The following is a 27,399-nucleotide window of genomic DNA, read 5'->3' on the forward strand; positions in this document are numbered from 1 at the left end:
TCAGAGGAGTTGTTTTCTATGGAAAAGGATGGTATGCAACAAGTTTCCCAAAAATTCAATGGTGTTAACAAAACTGAGAAGCCTGTGGAACAGCATGATCTTTCAGATGCATTAGTTGTTGACCCATCTTTTATTGTGGGCAAATCACCTGTACAAAATGGTTTATCAGTTCCTGAGAACACTGGTGCTACATGTGCGCTTGGGGAGGGTAGTCCAAAGGTTAAGTAATCATTTTTCATGCCGTGTTATATGTATATCTTTATTAAATTTATACTTCCTTTTAACAAAAATCAGCTAAGGCATGATATGAGCATATATCTGACAGATGGACACATCACTTCTCACATGTTCATTAATGGTTCTCATGTTGAGAATATGAAATTCCATAATGTGAATGCCCATCTAGATTTTTTCCACAATGGTCTTTCGCTGGTCATAATGTCTGATTTCTGGGTTCTTTCATAGTAAAATGTCCGCGTGTAATTAAAACAATGCTTGATGTGCTTTTCTTTATCTACTCTGTTTGTTTAAGTTGATAGTGTTATTATGATGTTGCTTTGTGTCAAGTAGCTTATTCAAGTTAAATCAGAGGAAAAAAATAAAAATAAAAACTTAATAGACAAATTAGACAACTTCATGTTGAACAGCATTGCTAAACTTATAGTTATCTTGGTGTCATATTTTTATATAGATTTCTATATTGGATTGCTTAGTATAATGAGTGGATATTTTCTCTATTCTAAAAAAATATTTTTCAAGCTTTGAAATTTTGTTTGAGACGCAATAATCTAACTCATTGTTTCCCTCTATGTTGAACAGAGTGAGAGGTCAACAGATATGTTTTGTGATGACATATTCGGCGAATCCCCTGCTGGTGTTCGGAAAGTGGTAACTTCACTTGTCTTGTATATTGATTATTTTTCTTTCGCTGAAAAGGTGTATTCTTTGCAAAATCTTAAAGCGTTAAACACTTTGTATGCATATGCTTTGTTGTCCGAAAATGTTAAATTATTTAATTCTGTGTAGTTTTTTTTATTCATGGTATAGCTTTTGGTTTCTTTTATACATGGACAATGTCTGAGGCTCTTCAGCACGTTTTTTGTCATGCTTGAATGTTGGATTTGTAGCCTTAACTTCATTCTTCAAAGAAATTAATTATTCAAACCGTGTTAGTTTCTAGATTTGACTTTAGATATTTAATCACTAGAAAAGAGTGAATGAAAACTAGTGGATTGTAACTGAAGATGTGCTGCAAATATTTTTTCCTAGGACCTCGAAAGAAATTTTATTTTCTTTTCCTCTAGCAGATAACTTTCCCCTTTTGTGATTTTACTTATATTGAAGATGGTTAGTTGCTAGCACTTGAATTTGTAATCGAATAAATTGCTTTGAATTTCACTCATATTCTGGAGCCTGATCTTTTTTTTTTTTTTTGCATTATTTGGTCGAACTTTTGTTAAATGGGTTAATTTCATAGAAGATCCCATGTTCTAAAATGCCAAATCACGTCATTGCCACAATCCCTTGCTGCTAAGAAAACACAGCAGTTTTTTCTTTTGCTCTTAGATTTTGAGTTCTTATCTACCACTATTTATCTGGAGATTGAACTTAGGCTTGTTATTTTGAGTTTTGTATTGTTTTAAAAATGATTTTTTATTGCAACCCATGCACTTGCCTTTTCATTGTCTTTTTTATGTAGTTTTGTGGTTTATATAGGATATAATATTTTTTGTTGCATGCTAATTGAATGTAATTTAGTGGTGATTTTAATGTTTAACAGTAATCTCCCTTTGATAAAAGTGAAATTAGTAAGAGTTGAAACCCATTTAAGAGTTAGGGGTTGAATCAGGAGAGCTCAAAGTCTAAAGAGTTGCCCAGATATAATCAGGGGGTTTGTATTGCAATAAAGCATAAGATTTTTGGGAGCAACTATTTATTTTTCCTTTTTTGCTTATATGTTGTGGGTTTGGTGTCTTCTAATTTGTGGGACAGTGTAGATAGTGCTCTTGGGTAGTCAGTTTTTGCACTATCTTTTGAGCATCTTCTTTCCATGCTCTTCCCAGCATTGTGTTGAGAAACGAGCATTGAGATTATGAGATTAGGCTGAAACTTAGGTTAGGTCATTCCGGACACTGGTAATTTGGTTGAGGTGGGTTAAAAAAGATCCAACAGCGTCATAGGTTCTTTATTTTTCTAAAAATTTTCAATTCAAATTCTCTTTAGTCCATTTTGTGGCTAAACCCGACGTGGCTCCTTCCTGTAAGTTCTGAATGCATCCTAGGCCTGATCTGTATTTTGTTTATGAGCGCAAACGCTTCCTAGAATACATTAAATTTGTTTGTATGAGCATCATACAGTGCCTGCATGTTTGTAAATGAAATACAATTGACATTTGTATTTGGTGTAGCTGTTTAGCTTTCATTTACAATTTGACCCACTTGAAAGCTGATTATGTCTAAAACTGAGCTTTTAATGTGATCTGGTTCTTTGACCCGTAGAATAAAAACCCAAACCTTGGTTGGGCTGGGCATATTGTAAGTTTTCTTTTCTTTTTGTTTTTTTTGGTTTGGGGGGTGGTTAACTTCCCATTTCAATCTTGTCTTATCAAATAAAATGTTGAACAAAATTTCATGCTACTTATAGAATTAAATTTTCTCTTTCCGTTAAAAAAAAAAAATCTCTCTTTCCGTTAAGGGATGTGCAGGCCCTCCTTTTTTGAGCATTAAGACATTTTCAAGGAGCACAAATCACATATAACCTTGTGGTGCTTCTGTACTAGTCTCACACCTTGAGTTATATAGAAGCCAAACATTTGCTATCTTCAGTCTTTTCTTGCAATTGACATCTCACTGAATGCATAGTGTTGGTCTTATTCTTCCTCTCGAAGTAACTGCTGTTGGGCAGATCATTTTCTTTAGCTATTTTACTGATAATTCTGCTATTTTTACTATACATTTGTTGCTTTCTTGTATTTTGCAGGGTAAGGATGATTTTATGAAGATTGATGGAAATGGTCTTCACGACAACTGGGATGATGCTGAAGGCTACTATAGTAAGTTTGATATTCTTTCTTCTTTCTTCATTTTTTTTGATGTTTTTTTTTGCTATTTTGGTAACCATATATATCTTATTAACTTCCATAACCTATCGGTACAGGTTATAGACTTGGGGAAGTGCTTGATGGTCGTTATGAAGTTATTGCAGCACATGGTAAAGGAGTTTTTTCAACCGTTGTGCGTGCGAAAGATCTGAAAGCTGGAAAAAGCGATCCCGAAGAAGTTGCCATTAAAATTATTAGGAGCAATGACACTATGTAAGTAAAGACCCAATTTCATCGCATTAATTCTCTTCAAAATTTTTAATTTTTAGTCTGCTAGTAACAATTTACTTCCGTACTTGAAATTCTCACCTGTTAGAAGTTTCAATATGGAAGTTAACTACAAACTATTTTTCTTGGTCTTTCTTACATTTTGATATTTTTAGTTTCAACTTGTTTTTTTCCCCATTGGATGTAATATGACAGGTACAAGGCAGGCATGGAAGAGCTTGTCATTCTGAAGAAGCTTGCTGGTGCAGATCCTGAGGACAAACGCCACTGTGTTAGGTTTCTTTCAAGTTTCAAGTATCGGAATCATCTTTGTTTAGTTTTTGAGTCTCTTCATATGAATCTTCGTGAGGTTTTAAAGAAATTTGGTCGTAATATTGGGCTTAGACTGACTGCGGTGAGGGCCTATGCAAAGCAGCTCTTCATTGCGTTGAAGCATCTAAGAAATTGTGGAGTTTTGCACTGCGATATAAAGCCTGATAATATGCTGGTATACTACCTATTCAACGGTTTCACTTGATAGTTTTAGGCCACTTGAACAGACTTAACTGAATTTTATATTCCTGCCAATGTACTTGCATGTTTGTTATATCATTCACATGCTTGTTTTTATTTATCATGTTATCCACCTCCACTACTCATCCGCAAGTACCAAAATTTTGAATGGGCACTTTTTTAATGCCTTCCATAGGTGAATGAGGCTAAGAACGTGCTAAAGCTTTGTGACTTTGGCAATGCCATGTTTGCTGGTAAGAATGATATTACACCATATCTTGTTAGCCGCTTTTATCGCGCCCCAGAAATAAGTAAGTTCATTTCTCCGACATATCCTTTTTGCTTCATATATATATATATATATATATGTTATTTTTACCTTTGTTTACTGATTTTTTTATTTGATAGTCATTCTTTTAGTTTCTTGTTTGATTACTAGTCCTCTTTTGCAGTTCTTGGATTGTCATATGACCATCCCTTGGACATTTGGTCAGTTGGCTGCTGTTTGTTTGAACTGTACACCGGGAAAGTCTTGTTTCCTGGCCCTTCTAACAATGACATGCTCCGCCTCCACATGGAGTTGAAGGGTCCTTTTCCCAAAAAAATGCTTCGAAAGGTGACATTTTAAGCTTTACGTACGACCTTTTCATACTCTTTAAAACAAATTCTCTTGAAACTTCTATTTAGTTTCAGTTTGTGGAATTTGCATGTTTCCGTTTTAGCTGTTCTTTTACTAGAAGTAAATTATTTCCTGGATGATACTAGGGTGGCGCATTTTAGAAGTTTTATGTGAAGTTGTGAACTAACAAAGTTATAGAAGCATAGGAATGGGTTGTAGGAGTTTTCTTATTATATGTAATACCTCATTTTAGAACTGTAAATTCTCCCATGCAAGATTTTATGTTTTATTTTTTCATGCTTTTTTATAATTTTTATGATGCAAATGTTAAGCTCATTTCCTGATCCATTTTGAGCCCATATTTGGGACACTTTTAGTCATGCTAATTATTTCATGTCCAAATTTATGCATTATGCAAAAAAAAAAAAAAAAAAAAAACAAAAACAAAAAAAAAACAAAAAAACAAAACAAAAAACAAAAAACAACGTTCAGAGTCTATGGAGATCAGCTCCTGTTCGTTTAGTGTGCCAAAAAAAATTGGTCAGGATATCTTGACCCCGATTTGATCAGATGGATTTTCTTTTAATTAGAATTTCTTTGAGATGAGTGTAATATAAGGCTAATCAATCAACTCTTCTATTGCATTCATTTCAAATCAAATCTAATTGGTATAAAACCCATACTAGCTAAAATTGGGTCAGAATATCCTAAACTAAAATTTATTCTTCGTGTGCATGAAGGAGTTTTCTTAATTAGCTAGAAAAGAAGTGCTTTTTAGGATTGAAAGAATACAATACACTTTGAATTGCTTTATTTCAGACACAAGTTAATTTATCTGGCAACTTGTTGTCATAAGCTATAAATTTGCATTTATTGCTATATCCTGACTGGCTGATTTTTCGTTCGAACAAAAAGATGAAAGTGGTTGTGCAAGCTATGCTGATCTTGGGAAACTAAGTGTGGAAATATACTGATGAACGATTAGACCGCAAAGAGCATGCGAGATATGGCATTGTTTATGATAGGTGTATTAAGATCCGGAAGTAGGCAGGGAATAACTAGGAGTGGGGTTGTAGGGATAACATCTCGATAAAAGCGTAACTGCTGTGCTTAATGTAGTCATCAGAAGCTGAGGTTTATGATGACTATAGTGACAGCAAGAGCAGTTGGTCTAGTCCTCAGGCTTTTATTCCGGACATATTCTTCACTAGAACTTGTTTGAATTTTTGGTGGCTTCCATTTGATTGAAACCACTTAGACTGTGAATGCTGCAATCCACGTTTGCATGGCTAAGTTTGGCTGTATCTCTCAAACGATCAGTTTACCAAGGCAGGGTTGGCAGTATGATGTCTAGCCCTGTGCCATGCAGTTCCTCGATTGAGTAAGCTGCATGGTTTGATTCTTCAGTGCTTTTTGCCTTATTCACATTCTCTTAGGGTCAAATCTGTTGAGCAAAACCTTTATCAAAGAGCCTGCTTTTCTGCTAATATCCTACTGACTGAACCATTCATTTTGATATAATATAGGGTGCATTTATAGATCAGCATTTTGACCAGGATTTGAATTTCCATGCCACGGAGGATGACCCTGTTACAAAGAAGGTATTTATTCTACATTCTGCAATATGTAGATTTCTTTTTATGTCAGAGTTTAGTTTTTTAAACTAGAATATGTATATATATTTTTTCTAGAAATGCTTAAAATGCATTATTGTTTTGACAGACCGTGAAAAGGCTTCTTCTCAATATCAAACCAAAGGATATTGGCACTCTTATTTCAGGCTCTACTGGGGAGGACCCCAAAATGTTGTTGAATTTCAAAGATCTACTTGAAAGAGTATTTGCACTTGATCCAGAAAAGAGGATGACAGTATCACAAGCATTGAGTCATCCATTCATCACGGGCAAGTGACTTAAGATGCTGATTTTCTGACCAAAAAAGTTCAGTTAGCTGTGATGTCAATTTATATTTATCACATCTAATTTTTTGGCGCTGTCTTATCATTTATGCACGGGCCTAGCGCTTTGGGTTCGGTTTGGAGTATGTTTGCATCCATGAGGCCTGGAAAAGGGATGGTGGTTGATTTGAAGGCCTTGCTAGTTGCGGTTCTTATTCGTGGGATGTGTTCTGTTTTCTTGTAAGACAACTAGCCAAAGGTGTTTTAGCCTCTTGTAAAGTCATTCTTAATCATGTCTTTTGAAGATATATATATAAACCATTCATTTCTATTTTAGCACTTCTCATTTATACTTTTTATTCTGGGTGGCTCTTAAATTAGGCTAATTGTGCAAATATTAATTGACGTTTCTGTCAATATCCTAACCCTGAATAGCATGTCTGGTGGCTCATTGAGAATTCAGTCACGAGCCTTCTGCTGATTCCATTTAGCTAACTTTATACATTATGCACTTCCTTGTCACTTGGCTACTACTATTACATATTTTATTTTCGTGGTGTACTAGTGGCTTTCTGGTTTTACTTCCCTGCCCCTTAAATAATTTGCGTTATGTACATTTAATTGAATGCTATTTCCTTAATTATGAGAACTACATTGTCCCTGGAGAGTCTAATTCAGTCTTTGATCCAGGGTTTTTGCCAGTCTATTCGCTATCACTTCAATGTATTAGATGCCAAGACAACTGAAAGAAGGTACCCTGGTTTGTTTGCTGGGAAGCTTTATGTGTAAATAACACATGAACTTATCTGTTTTCAAAAGCCTTTATAATTACATTTTAAAAAAGATAAGAAAAATTAAAGGCAAAGCTGTAAATTTTAGTTTTGGTCCAAATATTCATATTGTCTTTGTCTGCTCTTTTATTTCTCTCTGTGCTGTGATATTCAAATTTATTATCACTCAAGCATCTATAAACTTGCCAAAGATGTACTTTGAGTGTTTTTTTTTCTCTCTTTTTGTTTTTGGTTGTGTTTAAGTACACTATTTTTTTAGTACAATTTAATGAACCTGAAAATAGCTTTGTATATTATCTGATCCATGCTTTGGTTTCTGGAAGCCTCTTCACTGGAGTTGGCTGGATGTTCATCTCGTGCCAGGGAAAGCTTAACATGGTAAATTTGCTTTGAACTGTTTGGTTTTTTTAATGAATTTTTATTTTAGCTCTTTAGTTTTAATCGTTTTACTGGTTTCCATATAGCAGTTTTATTAACATGTTTTTTTTCCTAGGGAAGAATTTTCTTCTTCCAAGGAATGCAAGTTTTCCGTGCACACTTTCACGGTAGGTATGCATTTATGACTGCTCTAAATTATGATTAAATATGTGCAGTTTTTATTTCTGTGCTTTGTTAAGTGTTAACTGTTTTTGTTTTACAAATCTCATGCTTCTTGACTTTAATGGTGCGGGGAACTTGTCGGATTTTTATTTGGTGATGTCACAACCATTTGTATGCTAATGATGTTATATGCTTGATACCATGGATGTCTAGCATGGCTGTTGATGGATTTTACTATTTTTTTATGTTAAGCCATCACTTTTTTTTTCTAGTTTTTTGTTAAGTCAGTGAAGTTTCTATGATTCTCTTGTTGATGATGACAAGTAATTAGCAGTGTGTTGGTTTTTTACCTTTGAATTTAGTAAAGTTAATTCATATGCATTGGCTTACTCAATGATTGAGCCTAGAGCAAATGGCATGGTTGTCTTCGTTATGTTCATGATTTCATGAGTTTGAATCATGAAAAGAATCATTTGGAACTCTACTTTCACCTTTCTCCAAGCTAGCCATAAACCCCAATGGAGCGGCCCCTATTTATGGCGCATTCACTCCTGTTTTATTAATATTGATGTATTTATGTTTGTTTCATGCTTGATATGATGAACATAAATTTTAAGATAAATTACATCTGGATTCTTGAGGTTGCTGGTTGCTTCATTTTGGTCAATATTTTAAAAATTCCTGTTATTGTTTAGCTTCAAGGTGACTTTTACTTCACTATAAACCGCATTTCTTACCTGGAACTCTATCATTCACATCCTACTTAGCTGCCAGCCTTTACTATTTTACGTAGGCTTTTAATTTTATTGCAGTTACACGCCCATTTCCTTGGCTTTCCGCAAAGAAGATCAAAGCTTCATATGTAGCTTTTGGATTACTTCAAAGTTGAGGTCTAGTAATAAGTTTTGCAAGTGTAGGTGAGTTGCAACAATGAAGATACCTTAACCTACTGTATATTGAGGCGTTCATTAATGTGCATTGAATCTTTGTGATTACTTCAGTGGCGTGCACCTTATGACTTAAAATTTCTTCTGACTTTTTCCCAACACATACCCTTTTCGCAATGATCACATCGAATCGAATTACCAACAAAACTAGGAAAACTGAAAGCTGGAAAGGATCAGTTGAAGAAATGCCTAATTAATGAGACTTAAGTTTGTAGATGTTGCAAAGAATGTACAAGTGATTAGGAAAATCTAACTCAATTGTTTTTTTTTTCTTTCTCATGTTTGTCATAGGAGATTTTATTGCTGTAATTTTCATGAACGAAATTATGCAATAATTAAGATGTGATTTCTTTTTCAGCACGCTTACTAAAGGTAACTTAAAAATTTACAGTTTGGACATCAAACTACGTATGCATAAAATTCAAACAGGCCACAATGCCATGCCTAGTTCAAACAACATTAGCTCTTTAGCCAGACCTATAAAAAAACTTCAAATCTGCTACAAGTTAAAAATACCTCAAGCAAAAAATAAAAACACGTCCATCAGTAATCTAAACTTGAGTCATACACTCTTTACTTTATTAATGTACGTTGTATCATTTTTGTGCTGCTTAGCCAATTTTTTAACTTGGTTCAATCCTTGTTCATTGCCATGACCAAATGCTATAATTTCTTGTAAATCTAATTAGATTGATTTTTTATAAGGCTAAAGATAATACAGAAGTTCTATTTTAAATTGCGTCTTATCTTTACTTCTTTTAGTATTGCCTATAGGAGGGCCTTCACATGCCTTTTTATTGTGACCCGGGGCAGAACCAGCTCCAATTTTCAGGGGAGGCAATTTTAATATAAAAATAATTAAATAAAAAAAATAATTAAATATTATATATATATATATATAAAATTATGAAAAGTTGTTTTAAAAATTTTTAGCTTTATATTTGATCTAAAAAAAAAAAATTTAGCTTCCAAATGCAAACTAAATGTCTATCAAAATCTTCATTTTCAGCCACAAAAAAAGAAAAAAAAAATTGCAAGAACTTGAAACAAATATACATAATTGATATTCTTAATCAAATCCTAGAGATTTTTTGTGCACTAATTAACTCACTTTCAAAAGGTATTTTTAAACTAAAGTTATTGCATAGAAAAATGAGCCTCCATTACTACCTATTGTCATAGCAATTAAAAAATAGAGAATGTAGATACATTGGGAGAAGTTAAAGCAAAAAATGCAATGTATGGTTGAGATGAATCAAGCAATGACTAGTAGGGGCAAAAAAGCTTTTTAGGGGGGGCAAAATTCATTTTTTACTCTCCTTTAAGTTAAAAAATTTATTTTGCCCTAAGTTATATAGGGTTCCGCCCTTACCAATCATGTTTTGCAGGTTACTATGTTTGATCTACATGCAAGACCTTCACTAGTCAGTGTCTTTTGATTATTCATGATCTACCAACCTCCTCCTGATTTCAGATGCAAATATCTTCTACTTTTTTCACGTGCATTATTTTTTATATCAGTAATTTTTTTATCATGCCTTTATTTGCCTTCATTTAAACATTTAGCATAAAGTAACTAGAACAATATCATTCTTGGTTGTTCCTATTGCATGCAATGCACAAAAAAAATCATTTTACATCGGTGTCACATCGGTGTCAGCTAATATCCCTTACTTTTCATTCACATCTCTGCCATTTTCTAGATAAATGGATTACAAATATGTGCCTCTTATCAACAACTTGAATTTTGAAATTGTTCTTGTCTGGTAGGGAACCATTCATCCACATGGCACCTCTCTTATTCTAGTCTAGTCTAGTCTAGTCTATTCTAATCTACTCTAGTATTTCCCTGTTGCTGCAGTCAGTGTGCCTGATTTTCACTGAATTGTTCCTCATATGATTGATTTTTCCTGTTGACTTCAATCTCAGATTCTTCTACAGGGTTAGCATGGGCTTCGCCATGTTAAAATATTTAATCAGATTATTATTACTAAAATTGCTTTAGATCATATATATCTCCTTTTTAGCTTTGAGATAGCCTATTTCATTGTCAAGCATGTAGGGATTGTGAGCTTGACTACATTCTAAAAGTTGCTTCCTCAGTTCTAGATCAGAAAAGGCCTTAAAGTTGGTGAAGATATGTATCATTGTATGCAACAATGTATCTACTTGATACGCGTGAATCATTTAGTAATAACCATATCTAATCCCTTTACAAGAGATAATACATCATTATCACTCTGTTCGAAGGTAAACTTATGTGATTTATGCACTAATTAATTAAAAGTAAGATTACTAATCGTTTGCTTATCATGTGTTTTGGCGGTGAACTTATGGGATTTATGCAATAAATAATTAAAAGTATGATCACTAACCTTTTGTTTATCATATACTTTGGGAGATTCATATTAAATCCATCATATCCCTGTGACATTCATGTTAAATCCATCATAACTTTGTGCAGAATCCAAAGATTATCGGAGCTACCCCTACTTTGCCTCTTCCTCAGTTTCTACGATTATAATAATTAATGGCTGTAGACAATTATTGGCATTGACACCAACTAGAGGCTGTAAACATACTCCATAAGGTCCCTTTAGGTGAGCTCCATCCATGCACGATAATGATCAAAATTAACATAATAATCCCTTCATTGGGCCACCAAAATAATGTAAAAAAAATTCAAAATTTTATTTGAACTCTTCGACTATCATTTGTTTGTGAAAGCTTTTGTAGTTAAGCTTTTTATGCAATGATGCATGGATCCTTAAATCACATCCTTTAGAGGCCCATTTGTGGGTGTTTCTTATTATATCATTTTTATCTTCTATGGTGCTATTTCTTCCTATAAACAATATATTCCTAAGATTTCTTTCATATGTTGTACATTCTCAAACAGTTAGTAAATCTTTAACAGAACTTCTCATTATCAGTGTCCAGATAGGGAATACGATTCAAAGCTCTTTTCCAATTCTTCTCTTGTTTGCTTGCCTTCCATCATTAGATGCTGCACTCCCACCACCAACTACGTGCTTCATACATAATTATGTGGGTAAGAAGTAGTGTTTTTTTTCTTTGCCTAAATCATCATCATTTGAACAACTGGGCCTCTTGATTGCATGCTCCTCATCATTATTGTTATTTCCCTTCAACTCTTATCATTGCATGCATGCTTTCATCCTTATCTTTAGATGTGCTACTTGCTACCGAAGTTCCTACAGAAGAACTCGCAACAATGTCAACACACTAGAGCTTGGCAAACTTATGGCAAGCATCTCCTTCCTCAAGTGCATCCATCGCTAAGATTTTCCATCCACTGTTCTGGCAACAACCTCGTGATACCCTTGTACCATTTATTTTCCTTAAGATTATCTTGTTCAAATACTTCCTCACTCTTATAAAGATAACTATCATTTTTCCCCGAATTTGTTCAATAAACATATTCAATATATCAAATAAGAAGTTGCCTTAATGCTATTGTAGGTCTTGGCATTATTATTCAATTTCTTAATAACCACTAAAATGCCATTCTACAAAGTTTATAGTGAAGGTGGAATGAAAAATACTCGTTTGCCATGACCACTGCAAACTCCCAACTTCTCAGCAACAATTAGTTTTATTTGCTATTGATGCGAGCAAACTAGAGAGAAGAGACAAATTGGAGAACACCAGGACAAAACATAAACCAAACTCGATTCAAATGTAGCTTGCAAACATCCAATCAAACTTAGAAGAAACAAAAGCCAAATCGAACGAAACAAAATAAAACAATAAAAACGCTATCCTTATTAAAACCGTCTAGCGGTTTCCTCACATGCAACGAGAGTATGAATATATAATAAAATTGTGCTTAGGCTTGCAAACCAAGGGTCCAACACTGCAAAAGAGTCCAACTTCCTATCAAACTCCTCCGGCAAATGTCTCCAAACTTCAGCCAACATTCACTTCCAAAGCTCAAGAAGAAGGATACAGGTGGAGTGGAACTTGCGTAGAGAAGAAGGGGTTAGAAGCCAAGACGAAATAGAGAGGAGGAAAGGGAGTGGAACAATCTCTCAAGCTTTTCCAAGAGAAGAAACCCTCAGGTTTTGTAGAGACTTTGCTCAGAATTTTTCAACAATCCTTTTCATCCCAAAACAACTCATTTTTATAGGCAAAAGAAGGTAGACAAATAGCCATAACACCTCCAACCAAATCCAATTAGAATTGGGGAAATGAAAGGCCAAAAGTCACCAAATATAAGGCCAAAAGACAGCAAAACACCAGCAGGAAATCTGCACAGAAAACAGGAAAAAAGTCCACGGAATTCCCCCCAATCAGCCACGGGAAACCAGCCAGCAAGGGACCCGAAAATCCAGCACTGGAGATAAGGCAACAGGTTACGGGAAACCAGCCAACAAGGGACCCGAAGAGCCAGCACAGGAGACAAGGCAGCAGGTCACGGGAAACCAGCCAGCAAGGGAAAACCGAGAAGGCAAAGGGAGGGGAAGAGGCACAAGTCCACTCCAATAAACTCCTCAATAATGTGCTTGAAATAATAGCATACGTTTTTTATTTAATGAGCTAGCAAGTGCATTTAGACCCCAATCATTGAGCTAAACTTCAGCTCAAACATTTATGAGCTAACACCAAGTAGAATCCAGAATTTTGAGCTCAACACCAAGCAACCAAGGCCCACCCGAGAGCAGCAACTTCACCAAACCGAAATTAGCAAGTAGCCCAAGGACAAAATGGACCCAAGAGCAAGCAAACCCAAGGCTTGCCATGCCTAGCACATTCCTACCATGATCATTGGATGCCCAACCATCATAGGATAGCTTTAAAAAAACATAAAACACAACTAACATTTTTCAAAATACATTTAAACAAAAATAAACTAAAAATATGAATGCATTAGCTATCCAAAATTAAAATGTAAGTAAGAAGTACAACCATAATTTAACTATCATCAATTACATTTACACATGTTTTTGAAATATCTGCAAACCTAAAGTTACTGATAAAGAAGATAAACATAAAAAAAGATAATAGCTTAAGGTCTTTGAACCAAGTCATAATTATTTAAATCCTCAGGAAAACTTGAAAAAATACGTCGCCTATGAAAATGCTTGATTTGTGTTAATTTTAGTTGGAGCAAAGACTCACATATTGCAAAAATTTCCCTTTTCCTGAAACTCCTTTGTCTCTGTTTGCCTTATTATACAACACAACAGCCACGAGTTTGTTGGAGCTTACGATTGGTGAAGTGCAGGGTGTGGAAATCTACTCCCTAGTGTTTGTTAAATTGTCTCAATTGGATCTCATTGCTCATCTTAATAGTGAATACCATATCAGGAATATGAAGGATTTTAATGGATCGTTTAGGGGTGTACTTAGATGAAACACATAATCAAACTTAAGGACCCAAGAGTTTTAAAAAGATGTGACTCTATCAACCCCATGGCATTAGGAGACTTGATATAATTTACCTGAATGTTTTGTCAGCATACTCATTTGCTATATGGTTGTAGGATTAAGGCTTGTTGTTGTTGTTTTAGTAGTAGTATCCTCATCAGCTATGTGCCAACTATTTGGGCCATCTTATAAACCCTTTTCATTCATTTTTCTTGAGTGCTACATAAGGTATTTATTTCATTCTGCTTAAATTTTGATTTTTGACATCTTTTAACCATATTATTTTTTGCCTACCTCATTTTATTCAGTCATTCCACAATTAGTCTATATATCGTTATGGGTATATTTCCTATCCTTCTGGACCATGGACCAAGATAAAGTTTGCATATAATCAAAGATTAGGGACCCAATTGTAAGGTTTAAAAAAATCTCACTAATGTCAAGCAGCCTGTAAACCCCTTGGCTGTAATCTATGATGCACCGACACTTCTACTCAAAGAGGTATGCAGTGTCTGACACGTATCCGACATGATATGCGTCTGTCACTCCTCCGACACATGTCGGACATGCCGAAAACATGTCTGATTAAAAAAATATTAAATACAAATTGGACACGTGTTTTAAATAATTTATAATTTTTTTTAATATAATTGCTTGTTTTTAAAATTTCAATTTATTTAAAATATAAAAATTAATTTTCTTATTTCCTCTTTACAACACCAAATCAATGAACCGCACTCAATACCCAATTCATTGAATATTCTCATTTTCATTTCTATTTGGCAGGTTTGCGACTTTTGTTTCACAATAAGGCCCAATGACATCTCAACATCGATGTCTGACGTTGTTACAACATCAACATTTCAAAAGCATCTCAACATCAAAGTCTGACATTGTCTTGACATTGATGCTCGACACTAGCAATTTCTATACCCATAATTGACAACTCATCTTTGTCCGACGTCATCTTGACATTGACAACTTACTCCCTCTTAACATTGATGATAGATTCCCTCTTGACATTGACGCCCGATACTTAGTGCATAACAACAATGCACGACTCTCGACAGTATTATCGTCTCCTCACTCGATGTCTGATACACGACATTAATGCCCGACTCTCGACATCCTAATATTTATCCTTTTAAACACATATTCTAATTAAATGACTTATTATTTTTAAATTATTTTTAATATTATACTTATTCAATTTTTATACACTATTTTTAAAATATAAAAATATAATACCATGTCCAACCCGTGTCCGTGTTCTACATTCTTAATAATTAACGTGTCCCGTGTCTATTTCATGTCGTATCCATGTCGCCATGTCTGTGTATGTGCATCATATAGGGTGTAATTTACCTTAAATTTTATCATCTCCATTAACTACATCCCCAACTATTTGGGACTAGTCTTACACAGTCTTTTTATTCATTTATGTTGTGCTACATAGGGTGTTTATTTTGTTTTGCTCAATTTCTTTTTGCACATCATCTAACCTTGATATTTTTGTTTCATGTCTCTTTTTTTCTTAATGCTTTCTCATTTATTTTGTCTATTCTTATTCGTTTATCTTTTACCATTTATTGTACATGCTATACTGCCCAAGTCTATTTTCCTCATTTGATACTACTTATAGCTTCTTTTTTTTCAATTCATTTCTTATTTTAACCTTATTAGTTCTTCATACAACTTGGCCATCAATGGCTTTGTCATTGCACAACGCTTGGATCCTTGTATTATTCAAATCTAATTTCAACTTCTATAAATTTATGCCCTAATACTCTCCTATGAATTCTATTTTTGAGGCCCATTTCCATTTTACCAAGCAACTAACTGCAGAAATTATGCCTTCCTTGAAATCTCCAATTTTTTTAATAACCCTTGTGCACACTAGTGATATTCATTGTCGCTTGAGTTTCATTTGATAATGGAATTTTCTTACGGGTAACTCTACTTTTAATACATGTCAAATCTGATTGCTTATGTATGGTAGAATGATGATATTAAAAAAGGATATATAGTAAAATTAGTTAGTATATTGTGAAATGATTATATGAATGGGATTGTTGGAGTATCATTAAGGTTAGATTGCCAAACATATTTTAGTTGTTTGGCCATCTACAATGGATGTAGGATGCACCAATAAGATGGGTAGTTAACTTAAAGGAAGGTGACAGATAGAATTTTTGTATACACTACAGAAGTACCTGAAAGTCTGTTCATTACCAGAATAAATTAGTGATTTCAAATGTTTTGCTATCTAATTATTTTATCTACCATATTGATGAATGCCAATGTGTTTAGTAATCCTTTGATTTTGTTAAGAAAGCATGTCCACTTTTATGCAAAGAAATATTGAGATAAGTTATAATGACAACAATAACAACAACAACATCAAGCCTTTATCCCACTACGTGGGGTCGGCAACATGAATCTTTTTTCTCCATTGTGTCCTATTAAAAGTCAAATTCTCGTTTAAATCTAATAAAGAAAGGTCATTCCTAATATTTTCTAACCAAGTTTTTTTTTAAGGCCTGCTTCTACCTTTCTTAACATAAGTCAAATCTAATACCTCTACTCTCCTAACCGGGTCGTAGGAAGGCCGCCGTTTTATGTGACCAAACCATCTAAGGCGACTCTCTCTAATCTTATCTTCTATTGGAGCTACTCCAACCTTTTCACGTATATGCTCATTTCGTATCCTATCTCCAAGGGTAAAGTCACTCATCCACCTGAGCATCCTCATCTCTGCCACACTTAATTTAGTATCATGCCTCTCTTTTAATGGCCAACATTCGGCACCATAAAGCATTGCCAGCCTCACCACTATCTTATAGAATTTTCCCTTAAGTTTGAGGGGTACTTTTCTATCACACAACAAGCCCGATGCATTCCTCCACTTCAACCATTCAACTTGAATTCTGCTGATAATATCCCCATCTATTTCACCATCACTCTGAACAATAGATCCAAGATATCTAAAACGTGTACTCTTATTAATGACTTGATCACCCAAAGTCACAATCCTCTCACTAGGTCTATTACTACTAAAATTACACTCTATATATTCCGTTTTAGATCTACTCAAGCGAAAACCTTTAAACTCTAAGGTTGACCTCCATAATTCAAGTTTACCTTCAACTCCCTCTCTATTCTTATCAAAAAAAAGAGAGATTATAATGGATGATAAAAAAATGCCCCTAAAATGTTTTTTAATAATTATCTATCTCATTAATTTTGTTCATTGTTTAAAATACAGAACCCACCCAAGGTCTGACATTATGAGAAAACGTTGTAGTTTAGTGCATTATTTGATTTATTGATATGCGTAAAAGAGAAGGGTGGGAAATAAGGAGAAATCAAATGATTTAATTTTCGTAGTTATCATTTAATTATGGCGTCAATGCAGCATGATCCAAATTTAGGACTGTTAGGTTCTAGAAAATGTCTTCGTACAAAATACCATGCGAACTTATAGGGTTCTTTGGTAGGGTTTGGCCAAGGCTATATTGCGTGAAGGTTTTTTGTGAATGCAGGAGGTGATTAAGTTTTGAGGAACTTATGAGATAGTATTAGAGTAATTTGGGGATGCCTTCCTTGATTTTCTTCTTGGATTGGGTGGGGTTTCTACTTTCGTCATATTAGTAATTTTCCTTATTCATTCTGGGTAGAGGGAAAGTAACTTGTGAAATGCATAGGGGAAGAGGGAGGTTAGTTGACTATGGAGAGTATTTTGATGAGTTTCAGAGCTTATTGCTTTAAAATTGCCATGAGAATGAACTACATCGAAGGATCTATTTATAGTCTCAAGATAACTACTAATTTAATTCAACTTCTAAATAAAAGCATCAAAATTGGAAAATTCTTATAATCAAGCTTATTTCTACTCATTTCTCTTTATGCATGGAGTATAGTGAACATATGGTGAAGGGGGGAGTAAGGTGATAAGCATGTTTAATTATTGATTTATAGCCTGGGACACTAGTGTAGTTAGTTATGCTCCTATGGAATACGTGGAAGTTAAACCTAACCATTTCCCATTCAAGCTCAGTTTACACTTACTGAGAGTCTCCATGTCTAGATGTAAACCTAATTTGTGTTTAGATTAGCCCAAGTGTGGCACATCATCTTGATCCTCTTTGGTAACTTAGATAACTTGTTAACCAAGCCCAACTCCAAAAGAGCCTTCTATATTAGGGCAGACCATTTGGCTGATTTGTTCTTGCAAATTAATATTGGAGATAGAGGGAGTCCTTTGCTTCAACTTTGACCTCATATTGGTTGTGAGTTGTCTGGATCTTTTTTGGCCTCCATATAAATTCTAAGTTGTTTTGTTTCTTATTTGCTTTAGTCCTTTCCCTCTGTTGATGTTACTTTTGCATATGGTGTTACTTTTGCTTGCCTGGAATGACAAAAATATTGCTTCTTCTAGTTTTTCTTAGGTTGGGAAGATTGCTGGAGATGGTAGCTGGCTTGTGTCCGTGATGGCTTCTTCTAGCACCCTACTCCTGCTTGAAAGATGTTGGGATAATGATGTGGGACTACAATGTTTAAAATAATTTGATAAGAACTTGCACGACTTATTGGTTAGAATAATAATGATTAGAACTATTAGCAAATAAAAACGACAAAATAAAACGTAAGAGCGGTCACTTCCGTTTAAGCTAAGTTGCACAATAAGAGCTTTGAATTATCAAAATAACAATGAAAATCAACGACATGCAAATATAATAGCTTTCAACGAAAATCCCTAATCTAACAATAAGATTATAAACAAATGAGGTGCACTCAATCCTACGCTTATTAGGTTTTGGGCAACGGCGAAACAAAACCCTACGTTTACTAGCTTAGGCAAAGGCGAGGCTTGGCTTCTTGTGAATCGTCATCACCTACAAGATTAGGGGATTAGAAAGATAATTTAAAAAAGGAAAGAAGCTCACCCTTATCAACACCCGGAAACAAGTAGTTGAGAGGTTGAAGATGTTCATTGTAGCTCCCTTTGAAGGTTCAATTGGAAAAAATGAAATTTCTCCCACGCGTTGAAGTGTTGAAAGTAATGATCCTTGGCTCGCCTTGAAGAATCCCCTTGAGAGAGAATTTTCTCTCAAGAAATCAAGTGGAGGGAAGGATGGGAGGTGGCTGGCCAATGGAAGAAACTTGGAGAAGAATTAGGTTCAGAATTTCATAATTAGGTTTAAAGTTTGGAGTGGGAAAATTAGGTGGGAAGGCTGAAATTTCTTTCCAAATCAAAGTCCTTTTAATTTGGCAAGAATTTGAATAGCCTAAGAGGGGGAGAGAGGGGGCGGTTAAGGCTGAATTTGGATTTAATTCCAAAGAAAGAGGTTTAATTTTGGAAAGGGAATTTAGGGGTGGGCCCTTCGGGAATTTCGGCCAAGAGAAAGAGAGGGGCCAAGTGTTTAGATGCAATGTATTTGGAATTAAGACTTTAATTAATCAATCTATCATGATTTGATTGATTGATTTAAATAAGAACCTTTCCAAAAATAGGGTTAAGAGAAAAGGAAAGATTTGAAATCTAAAATTGATTTATTTCAAATTCAAATCCTTTCCAAAAATATGTTGACTTAAAGAAGGAAAGTGGTAAAGGAATTCCAATTAACTTGAAATTCAAATGGAGTTTAATTTAGGAAACTTTTTTAAAATAGATTTATTAATTTAGGAAATATTTTAAATTTCAAATTGGATGAATTTGAATTCAAAATCTGCCCAAATTATATCAATCTAAAATAGGCAATGGAACTCCAAGGGGAAAGGGATCAAGGGCCGGCGGCTTGCTTGGGTTCGGGAATGGGGGCCAGCGGTTAGGTGGGGATGTATGTGGAGCTCGGCGAGTAAGGGGAACGAAGCTTGGTGAAGGTGGAGTTTTTGGCGTAAACATGGTCGGTTGGGTGAAGAGGGCCAGTGTTGGTGGTGGGACGGTGAAGGGAAAGAGATAGAAAATTAAGAACACGAACCCGACTCTTCTAGGTTGGCGGGTGATGCATGATTCTCCTTCTCCTAGGGATCCTTCTCCTTAGTCCTCAAGCTCTCACAAGAAAGTAACATGCTGAATTTTTTTTTTATAATCATTCATTCATTCATTAACTTTAGAAGAAGAACATAAGGGCTATAAATAGCCTCGAACAAAAGGACTCAAAGATAAAAGAAGACCTTGCCCTTAGGGCTTACAAACGACTTTCCTTAAGGGGTAAAAACAGGAAAAATAAATACAACATAAATAACAAATAACATAATAAAACAAATACATGACATAACTCAAAAATACATCGACGTAATCGTGGCCGCAGATGTTGGCCACGCCTCTGATATACGTTCCCTGCTCTGATGTCCCCATCAGATAAATGTTAATGTAGTTTCATGAAGGAAGAGGGTTCCATAACTCTTACAAAGAGTCACTAATCTTCTGGCCTAGCTGGCAATCTCCAAATTTATGCTGGTGGTGCAATAGACTTGCTAACGACGTTCTTTATTATCTTCTTTTAACATATGGTTTTACTCTCCTTTATAATACAAAACTATATTTCAAGGTGTTGTGATACCTATATGTGATAGGCTTAATAGCTTGAGCATATATAGACTAGGTTATTACTTACAGAGTTAATGTTGGATACCCAAAATGGAGAAGTTTCTCAGGCGTTTTATATGATAATAGAATATCATATGGCTTTAAAGGTAAATTTTATGAACCTCAATTAGATTGTTAATGTATGAATTCTAATGTTGGGTTGTAAATGTCATTGATGTTTAAGTTGAGTGTGTAAAATGAGAATTTTGAGAAGGATACGTGGCAAAATGATGAAGGATAAATTAAGGAGTCATTTTATTAGAGGAGATGTTTGAGTTACATTTAATTGGAAACTAGGTGATTGAACATCAATATAGGTCGTTTGGTTAGGACATATGTAATGAATGGTAGAAAATGCTTCAATTAAGAGGAGACATGATTATATGGATATAAATTCAAAATGATTTCCAAAGAATAGGTATAATACCTTAGTACTAACATGAACAAAATTAGGATTTATAACAACACCTTGAATGTTTGGATAAGATTAATGATGATGATGATGTATTATAATGATTTGAATAAATACACTTTTTAGTAGAATTTTGATGAATCAAATGATTGAAGAAGTATTTATCAAGGTTTAAAAAGGCGAAATTGGGAATTGAGGCATTTTTTATTTAGCGAGGCAAGGCTTAAGCCTCAAGGCGGATCGAGACGTAAGCCTAAAAAACAGAAAAATAAAAAACACTTGAACTTACAAATAATTCATAAAAATGAAATAAAATATCAACATATTTATTTAATTCGTAAGTATAAAGATATATACTACAAATCACAATATTAAATGTTATTATAAAATGAAAATTTGAAAGGAGATTCAAAGTAAATATTCATTTAATACTTAAATACACCATAAAGATTAGAATCCACGGCAGCCTCATACTTACTTTCATATTCTTCCAATAGCCCTCATATGTAATAATTATATCATCCTTGAAGTTTGACTCGTTGTCATCTTCTAAACATTCTTCAATCATAATATATATTTTCAACTCTCCATATTTATTAACATTGGATTCAATGTAATATAAAATAAAACAACATATTAATAACTATATATTAATGTTAATGTATAATAACAAAATTTAACTTTAATTGCAATTGAATGATAGGAGCAATTGAATAATAATAATTGTTGATATGATGGGTTAGAATATTACTTATTTATAATAACAACTAGTAATAAAAATAATGGAATGGATTAAAAAAAGACCAATTCCCTTCCTAACAAATATTTATCACTGCAAATTTAATGTTATTAGCTTTTTGGAGCTGAGATCCAAAGCCTTCCAAGCACTTAATGTGAAACAAATTGGCCCTAGTTGAAAATTAACTGTTGCATCCAATTTCATACTCAATATACGCTCAATGAAGTTCATACATAAACACCATGTTATAAATATGGTTAAATGAAATAACTCCAAGCCATGCAGATTTCTTTCATGCGTTATGATGTTCAATTTTCCTATAGATTTTGTCCACTTCCGATAAAACTTTGCGCTTCTTTGGTCAGCTAAACTGTTCCACTGACCTTGATACTATGCTATTGATCATATGTGGCTTGCGTGGGTCACTAGTTGTTCATGGGCTTGCTAGTGTTGCTGGTGTGCTTTTTTTTTTTCCATTTTTAGTCAGCGGAATAGCTAAAAACTTGCCATTAATAATTTTCTGTTGCTGTTTATCATCTAAGGCTTTGTTTGGGACGGTTTTTTTTTTCTGCTTCTTAAAATAGCTTCCTAGTACAAAATTTTTAATTTTTGAACTAAAAAACTGCTTTAAGAAGCAATAAGAAAGCCATCCCAAACGAAGCCTAAATGTCCATCTCACGTTCAGTTCCAACTAATGATGAAGTAGGTCAATTCTAGCAGCTGCAACAGCTTCACTACTATCCTCGAGTAAGTTGTCATCTGTATATATATATATATATTTTTTTTCATATCTCATTTTGTTGACTACCAGAAATCTTTCGGCCGTCAAATGTAGTTGTGACAATGTTCTTGCATGTTATCTTGTGTAATCATACACAAATTCGATGTTTGTTAATTTAGATTGTTAAACAGAAAAGCAATGAACTGTTATGCAACATCGTCTGTTTTATGGCTGGTATCTCGGCTTGGCCTTGCTCAGTCTTTGGCCTTGGGTTGTTGGTTTTTCTACTAGCAATACTTACCAAGCCATGTTCTTATAGCACTTATTTTTTATTTATTTTTTGATGTATTTAACATACTATAAAGTAAAATAATATGAGGAATATATCTCGAGATTTTAGGGTTTAAGAAATGTTGGCTTGAGAAGCATGTTTCTTTTTCTTTAGAGGGCCAAATCCTGAAGACCAGCCAAGTATTTGTGAGCAAGTTTCCTTACCCAATTTGATGTTATGCGGGCCATTTTCTCAGCTAAAGATTCATTATATGATTGTGAAAGTTGGCAATAATGATGCCTAGATGTTGTATTAGTGAATAAAAAGGATGTAAATGGAATTTGTGGATAAATAATGAACTTACACTGTAGAAACATAAAGCTGCAACTATTGCTAAAAAAGTTTTATGTAATCCCAAGTTTTTAGCAAATAATTTGAAGTGATGAACCTGTTATGCATTGAGATAGATGTGTGTAATGTAAAATTTTTTTAAACTTTCTAGAGGGGCCTGGTAACTCTCAAAACCTTAACCTTTTTTTTTTTAATATAAGTAGCGGTGGAAGCTATCACAGGCGCCATTTATGAATCTCCAACTTTCATAAAACTGTCAAAGTCTCTGTTAAATTGTACTCAATGAAGTATTTTATAGAAGAGTAGGTACAGTTGTGTGAGCCATCATCCTGTGGTTTACCTCTATTTATCTTTTAATTCAAATCTCTTACGAGTACACAGTTATAAAGTATGAACTTTTCTGAAGCAGATATTTGATACTTTTATGTTTTACATTCTTGTTTGAATAGAGATTATGCTAGCTACATGCCGTCAAAATGGTGATTTTGACCATGCCACGGCGGCATTAGAATCTTACCAGTCATGACAACTTTTCTCATATTTCTTGGGCAGACATGCCATATCTCCATTGGAATGAATGCTTTGTCATTCATTGCTTTAAGTTTTACTGTAGAGTCATCAATTATGCAGCAAATTCCACCTTTATCATTGTCCACAAGTTTACAGGAGTATTTTGTTTGTTCTTTTGAACTCTTATAAAGTCTTGCTTAAGATTGGAAATTTGGAATCATGTTACCCACTGCTAAACCATGAGAATATGAAGACTCCACGTAAGTTTCTCACTTATGTAACATTGTGTAAATTAGGAGAGATTATTCTGTGCGGACACCGGACCGGAGAACCGTCCGGTCCGCGCTTGTTACCAAGCGTCAGTACCACGCTCGGTATCAAGCGCGGTACACTTTTGAATGATGTGGTGCATTTTTGTTGGTCTCCGGATGATATCCGGACTTTGCATAGAATAAAAATTCGTAAATTAGGCTAGACCGGTTGGAGCTGGGGGGGGGGGCTAGTTGAATTGTTAGATTGCTTCAATCTGTCGGCATTCATGTTTCAGAATTATGATCAGTAAATGCAGCAGATATGGTGTTAATGAATGCTGTGTCAGCTTGTATGAAATATATGAATGCTCCTACAGGTTTCTGTTGTCAGTTTTTTAAACGTTGGCATTTAGTGACTGCGAAGATAGGCCGTGCCGTAAATTTTCATTTGGGTAAAATTTATTTACGGCAATTATTAGTATGTTTACTTTGACACATCTTTGTTTTGTTTTTTAGTTGGTGTGGAGAACAGTTCGATTTTAATTGCCAAATAATATATGAGCATTTTCCATGGTAGTATAATGTATTCAGCTTGTATAATATTTGAGCCTTCTTGTTATAGTGAGATTTAGGCTTTATCTGGGACGATTTTTTTACTGCTTTTTAAAGCAAGTTTTGCTTTAGGAAACAGTTAAAAAGCCGTCTCAAACGAAGCTTTAGCGTAATTTAGGCTTCGTTTAAAATATCGCTTTAAGAAGCAGTAAAAAAGCAGTCCCAAGCAAAGCCTTAACAAATTAAACTCTTAATGCTTTAAAGAATTGCTGTTGAATATAAAAAAATAAACTGAGTCTGATCAATTTTCTAATCTCATAACTTTGCGGATTATAATTAATACATTGGCACAATTCTTCTTTTTTTTTTTTTCTCCCTTGCAAAACATTTTGTTTTTTTAATCTATTTGCATTTTGACTTTGTAGCGTAGAACGTACCTTTAATTGTCAAACTGCTGTGCCACAGTAAGAAGGATTTTAAAATATTTATATCTACGTGCGTCTGTACCTAGAGAGTAGAGAGTCTGGAGGCCAATTGATAGTATTTTTTTTTTTAATTGTAAAATCCAACTGGTAGCTGTTTTTTCATTATTTATTGAAGAGTAAGGACATCTCCAACCGTTTGTCAAACAACTGAATGGAGGCCCTCAAATGTTGCAACCGATCGCCTTTTTCTCTGTCATTTGATCGTAGATGAACAGTGCAAAGTCAATATTGGCGGCACATTGTTTATCTGCGTCATTTTTTTGTCTCTACTGAATTTGCGGAAGAAAGGTGCGAAAGAAGAGAGCGACGGTTAGGTGGTAAAATGGCGTTTGATTGAAGATGAATCACGATATTTTTTAGTTTCACTGCATTTTGGAGTGAATAATAAGATTTTCGTTTGGAGATGCCCTAAAGAGTGAACTCTTTTAATTAATTGCTATAAAAAGAGTTGGCTTCTTACATTACATCCTGTTGCCCTTGACACGATAATACGTACAGCATGTGTTTGATTATAATGTGATAACCGCTTACTTAGGCTTTGTTTGCAACAGATTTCTTACGTCTTCTTAAATCAGTTTTTTAATTAGAAAGCTGTTTTAAAAAACAGTAAGAAAGCCGTCTCAAATGAAACCTTAGTATATTTACTACTGTGGAAAGGAAAAAAAAAAAAAAAAGCTTTGTTTGCTAATAGTAAGCTGAAACTTCCAACACAGAAGCAGACATTAAATGTTCGCACATTATATCTGAATGAAGCTTTGATTTTAGTTTTTTGCCTTTTTATTTTAAATATGTTTACTATGTTTTTTTAATCGAAGACATTATATTCCACAGCAATGGAAATGTTTTGTTGCATTTATGTGAACTACGGTCATTCAATGCTGGCCCTCTTGCAACAGGTCAATTATGTGGCTTATATATATATATTTATTACGCTTACTCCCTTCTAGGAATTTTACACAGATATTGGTAATTTTTACACATAATTGATGCTTCATTTATCTTAAAAAAGTATGCAAATAAGTTTAAATTTAGTTATAATTTTTGGATCTTGACATATATTCAAATATTTGGGATAAGAATTTATTTGATGAGATGAAGCACGTATATTAAGAACACATTGAACTTAAATTATGCACTTCTGCATACTATAAAATTATTTAAGGGGATGGTTGGTTAGAATATAAAGTATTTGAAATGTAAGGATTTTGAAAATGCGTGGTTGGTTGGAATATAAAGTGGAGTACAGTAAAGTAAATGTAATCCTTTTTTTTTTTGAAGTAAGTTTTCTTAATTTTGAACGAAAATTGTTAACATCTCAAGCAAATTCATTTGATTGGTGCCCACCATCGTCACCTGTTAGCGATCATTGTACCCCCACCCAATTGACAACTATTGTTGCCACCTTCCACTAGCCACCGCCATCACTAGTCACTCCCTTTGGGGAAATTATTGGGTCAGGTCATTGGATACAACTTACGTTTGGTATTCACAGTACTTAGCAGTATTAAGCTTGGTATTGTGAAGTATTGAGTATAGAGTAGTACTGAGCAGTATCGAGCTCGGTACTGTTTGGTATTGTTCAGTACTGAGTAGGAGGTGATGTGGTGCATTTTCATTTGGGCTCCAAACACGTCCAGTGACTTGACCCAATAATTTCCCCTCCCTTTGGCGGTTGCTGCCACTTGAAGCCAATCACACTGCCACCCATTGCTAGGCACCATTGCCGCCACCCTCAATGGTCGTCTTTATTTTTTTACTTTAAACTACATTCATTACTTCAAAATAAAAAAAAATAATAAAAAAAAAATATCATTCAATTGCATTTAATTTACATTCATCCAAATAGTCTTAAAGTATTTATTTTATATTACATTCTTTTTATGTATTTTTAGCTAATCAAAGAGACCATAAGACTATTTGTGGGTCAAAATATTACTTGAATATTGTGATTTTATAGTCTATTTACAATCTAAATGAGCATTTTAATATGATGAAATTAATATATTTAAGATTGTTTAATTTTAAGTTCATTTAGATATTTATATTTCCTAATAATGTAAACTTACTAATATACATTCAAAGCTTCCCAATGGGATGCGGTGAGTTATAAAGATTAAGTTATAATAGAATTTTAGGCATCTAAATCTAAAATTAATTCACATTAACGAAGTTTGGGTCACTAAACACAACCTTGATGAAATTTTATTATCCGTTTGCCAGTAATTTTTGTTGAAATTTGTTATCGCCTATCATTACTTGATGTCAACCATTCATTGAACATCACAAAAGATATTTTTTGGTCAAATTGTGATGAAATTATCTAAATCTCACCTCCTCTTTTCTTTTAGAGTTATATAAAGAAATTATTTTAATTTAGCCAAATTGTGATTTTTCCTCTCAAGATTTTCTTTTGTCCTGTGTGTTGTGGGTATTTGTGTTTGCGTAAAATTTTCATACAATATTAAGACAATAAATTGTCTATTTTCCATTATGAATATTCTGGTATGTAA

The 27,399-nt window shown here is 34.0% G+C and overlaps 1 protein-coding gene across 50 annotated transcripts in view; it reads left to right on the forward strand.

Moving 5' to 3' along the window:
- The window catches only part of LOC110101007 (serine/threonine-protein kinase prpf4B), a 28,060-nt gene extending 2,707 nt beyond the window's left edge, over window positions 1-25,353 (forward strand). Inside the window, exons 5-19 of one of the 50 annotated variants that reach the window (XM_028697674.1) lie at window positions 5-219; window positions 820-888; window positions 2,980-3,052; window positions 3,157-3,313; window positions 3,524-3,815; window positions 4,017-4,131; window positions 4,273-4,436; window positions 5,966-6,040; window positions 6,162-6,342; window positions 6,460-6,595; window positions 7,027-7,088; window positions 7,451-7,505; window positions 7,626-7,676; window positions 8,480-8,584; window positions 23,541-24,428. In XM_028697674.1, coding sequence (XP_028553507.1) covers window positions 5-219; window positions 820-888; window positions 2,980-3,052; window positions 3,157-3,313; window positions 3,524-3,815; window positions 4,017-4,131; window positions 4,273-4,436; window positions 5,966-6,040; window positions 6,162-6,342; window positions 6,460-6,497 — 1,379 coding nt within the window. In that variant the 3' untranslated portion in view covers window positions 6,498-6,595; window positions 7,027-7,088; window positions 7,451-7,505; ... (1 more) ...; window positions 8,480-8,584; window positions 23,541-24,428. Of the gene's footprint in view, window positions 1-4; window positions 220-819; window positions 889-2,979; window positions 3,053-3,156; window positions 3,314-3,523; window positions 3,816-4,016; window positions 4,132-4,272; window positions 4,437-5,965; window positions 6,041-6,161; window positions 6,596-7,026; window positions 7,089-7,450; window positions 7,506-7,620; window positions 7,677-7,880; window positions 8,062-8,460; window positions 8,972-18,443; window positions 21,654-22,660; window positions 23,203-23,540; window positions 24,429-25,004 lie in introns of those variants that run through there. The other 49 variants (XM_028697666.1, XM_028697682.1, XM_028697685.1 and 46 more) reach the window with 49 other exon arrangements.
- The last annotated feature ends 2,046 nt before the right edge of the window (window positions 25,354-27,399 follow it).

This window comes from Dendrobium catenatum, unplaced genomic scaffold, assembly GCF_001605985.2.
Source record: "Dendrobium catenatum unplaced genomic scaffold, ASM160598v2 fragScaff_scaffold_989, whole genome shotgun sequence".
NCBI classification, from domain to species: Eukaryota; Viridiplantae; Streptophyta; class Magnoliopsida; order Asparagales; family Orchidaceae; genus Dendrobium; species Dendrobium catenatum.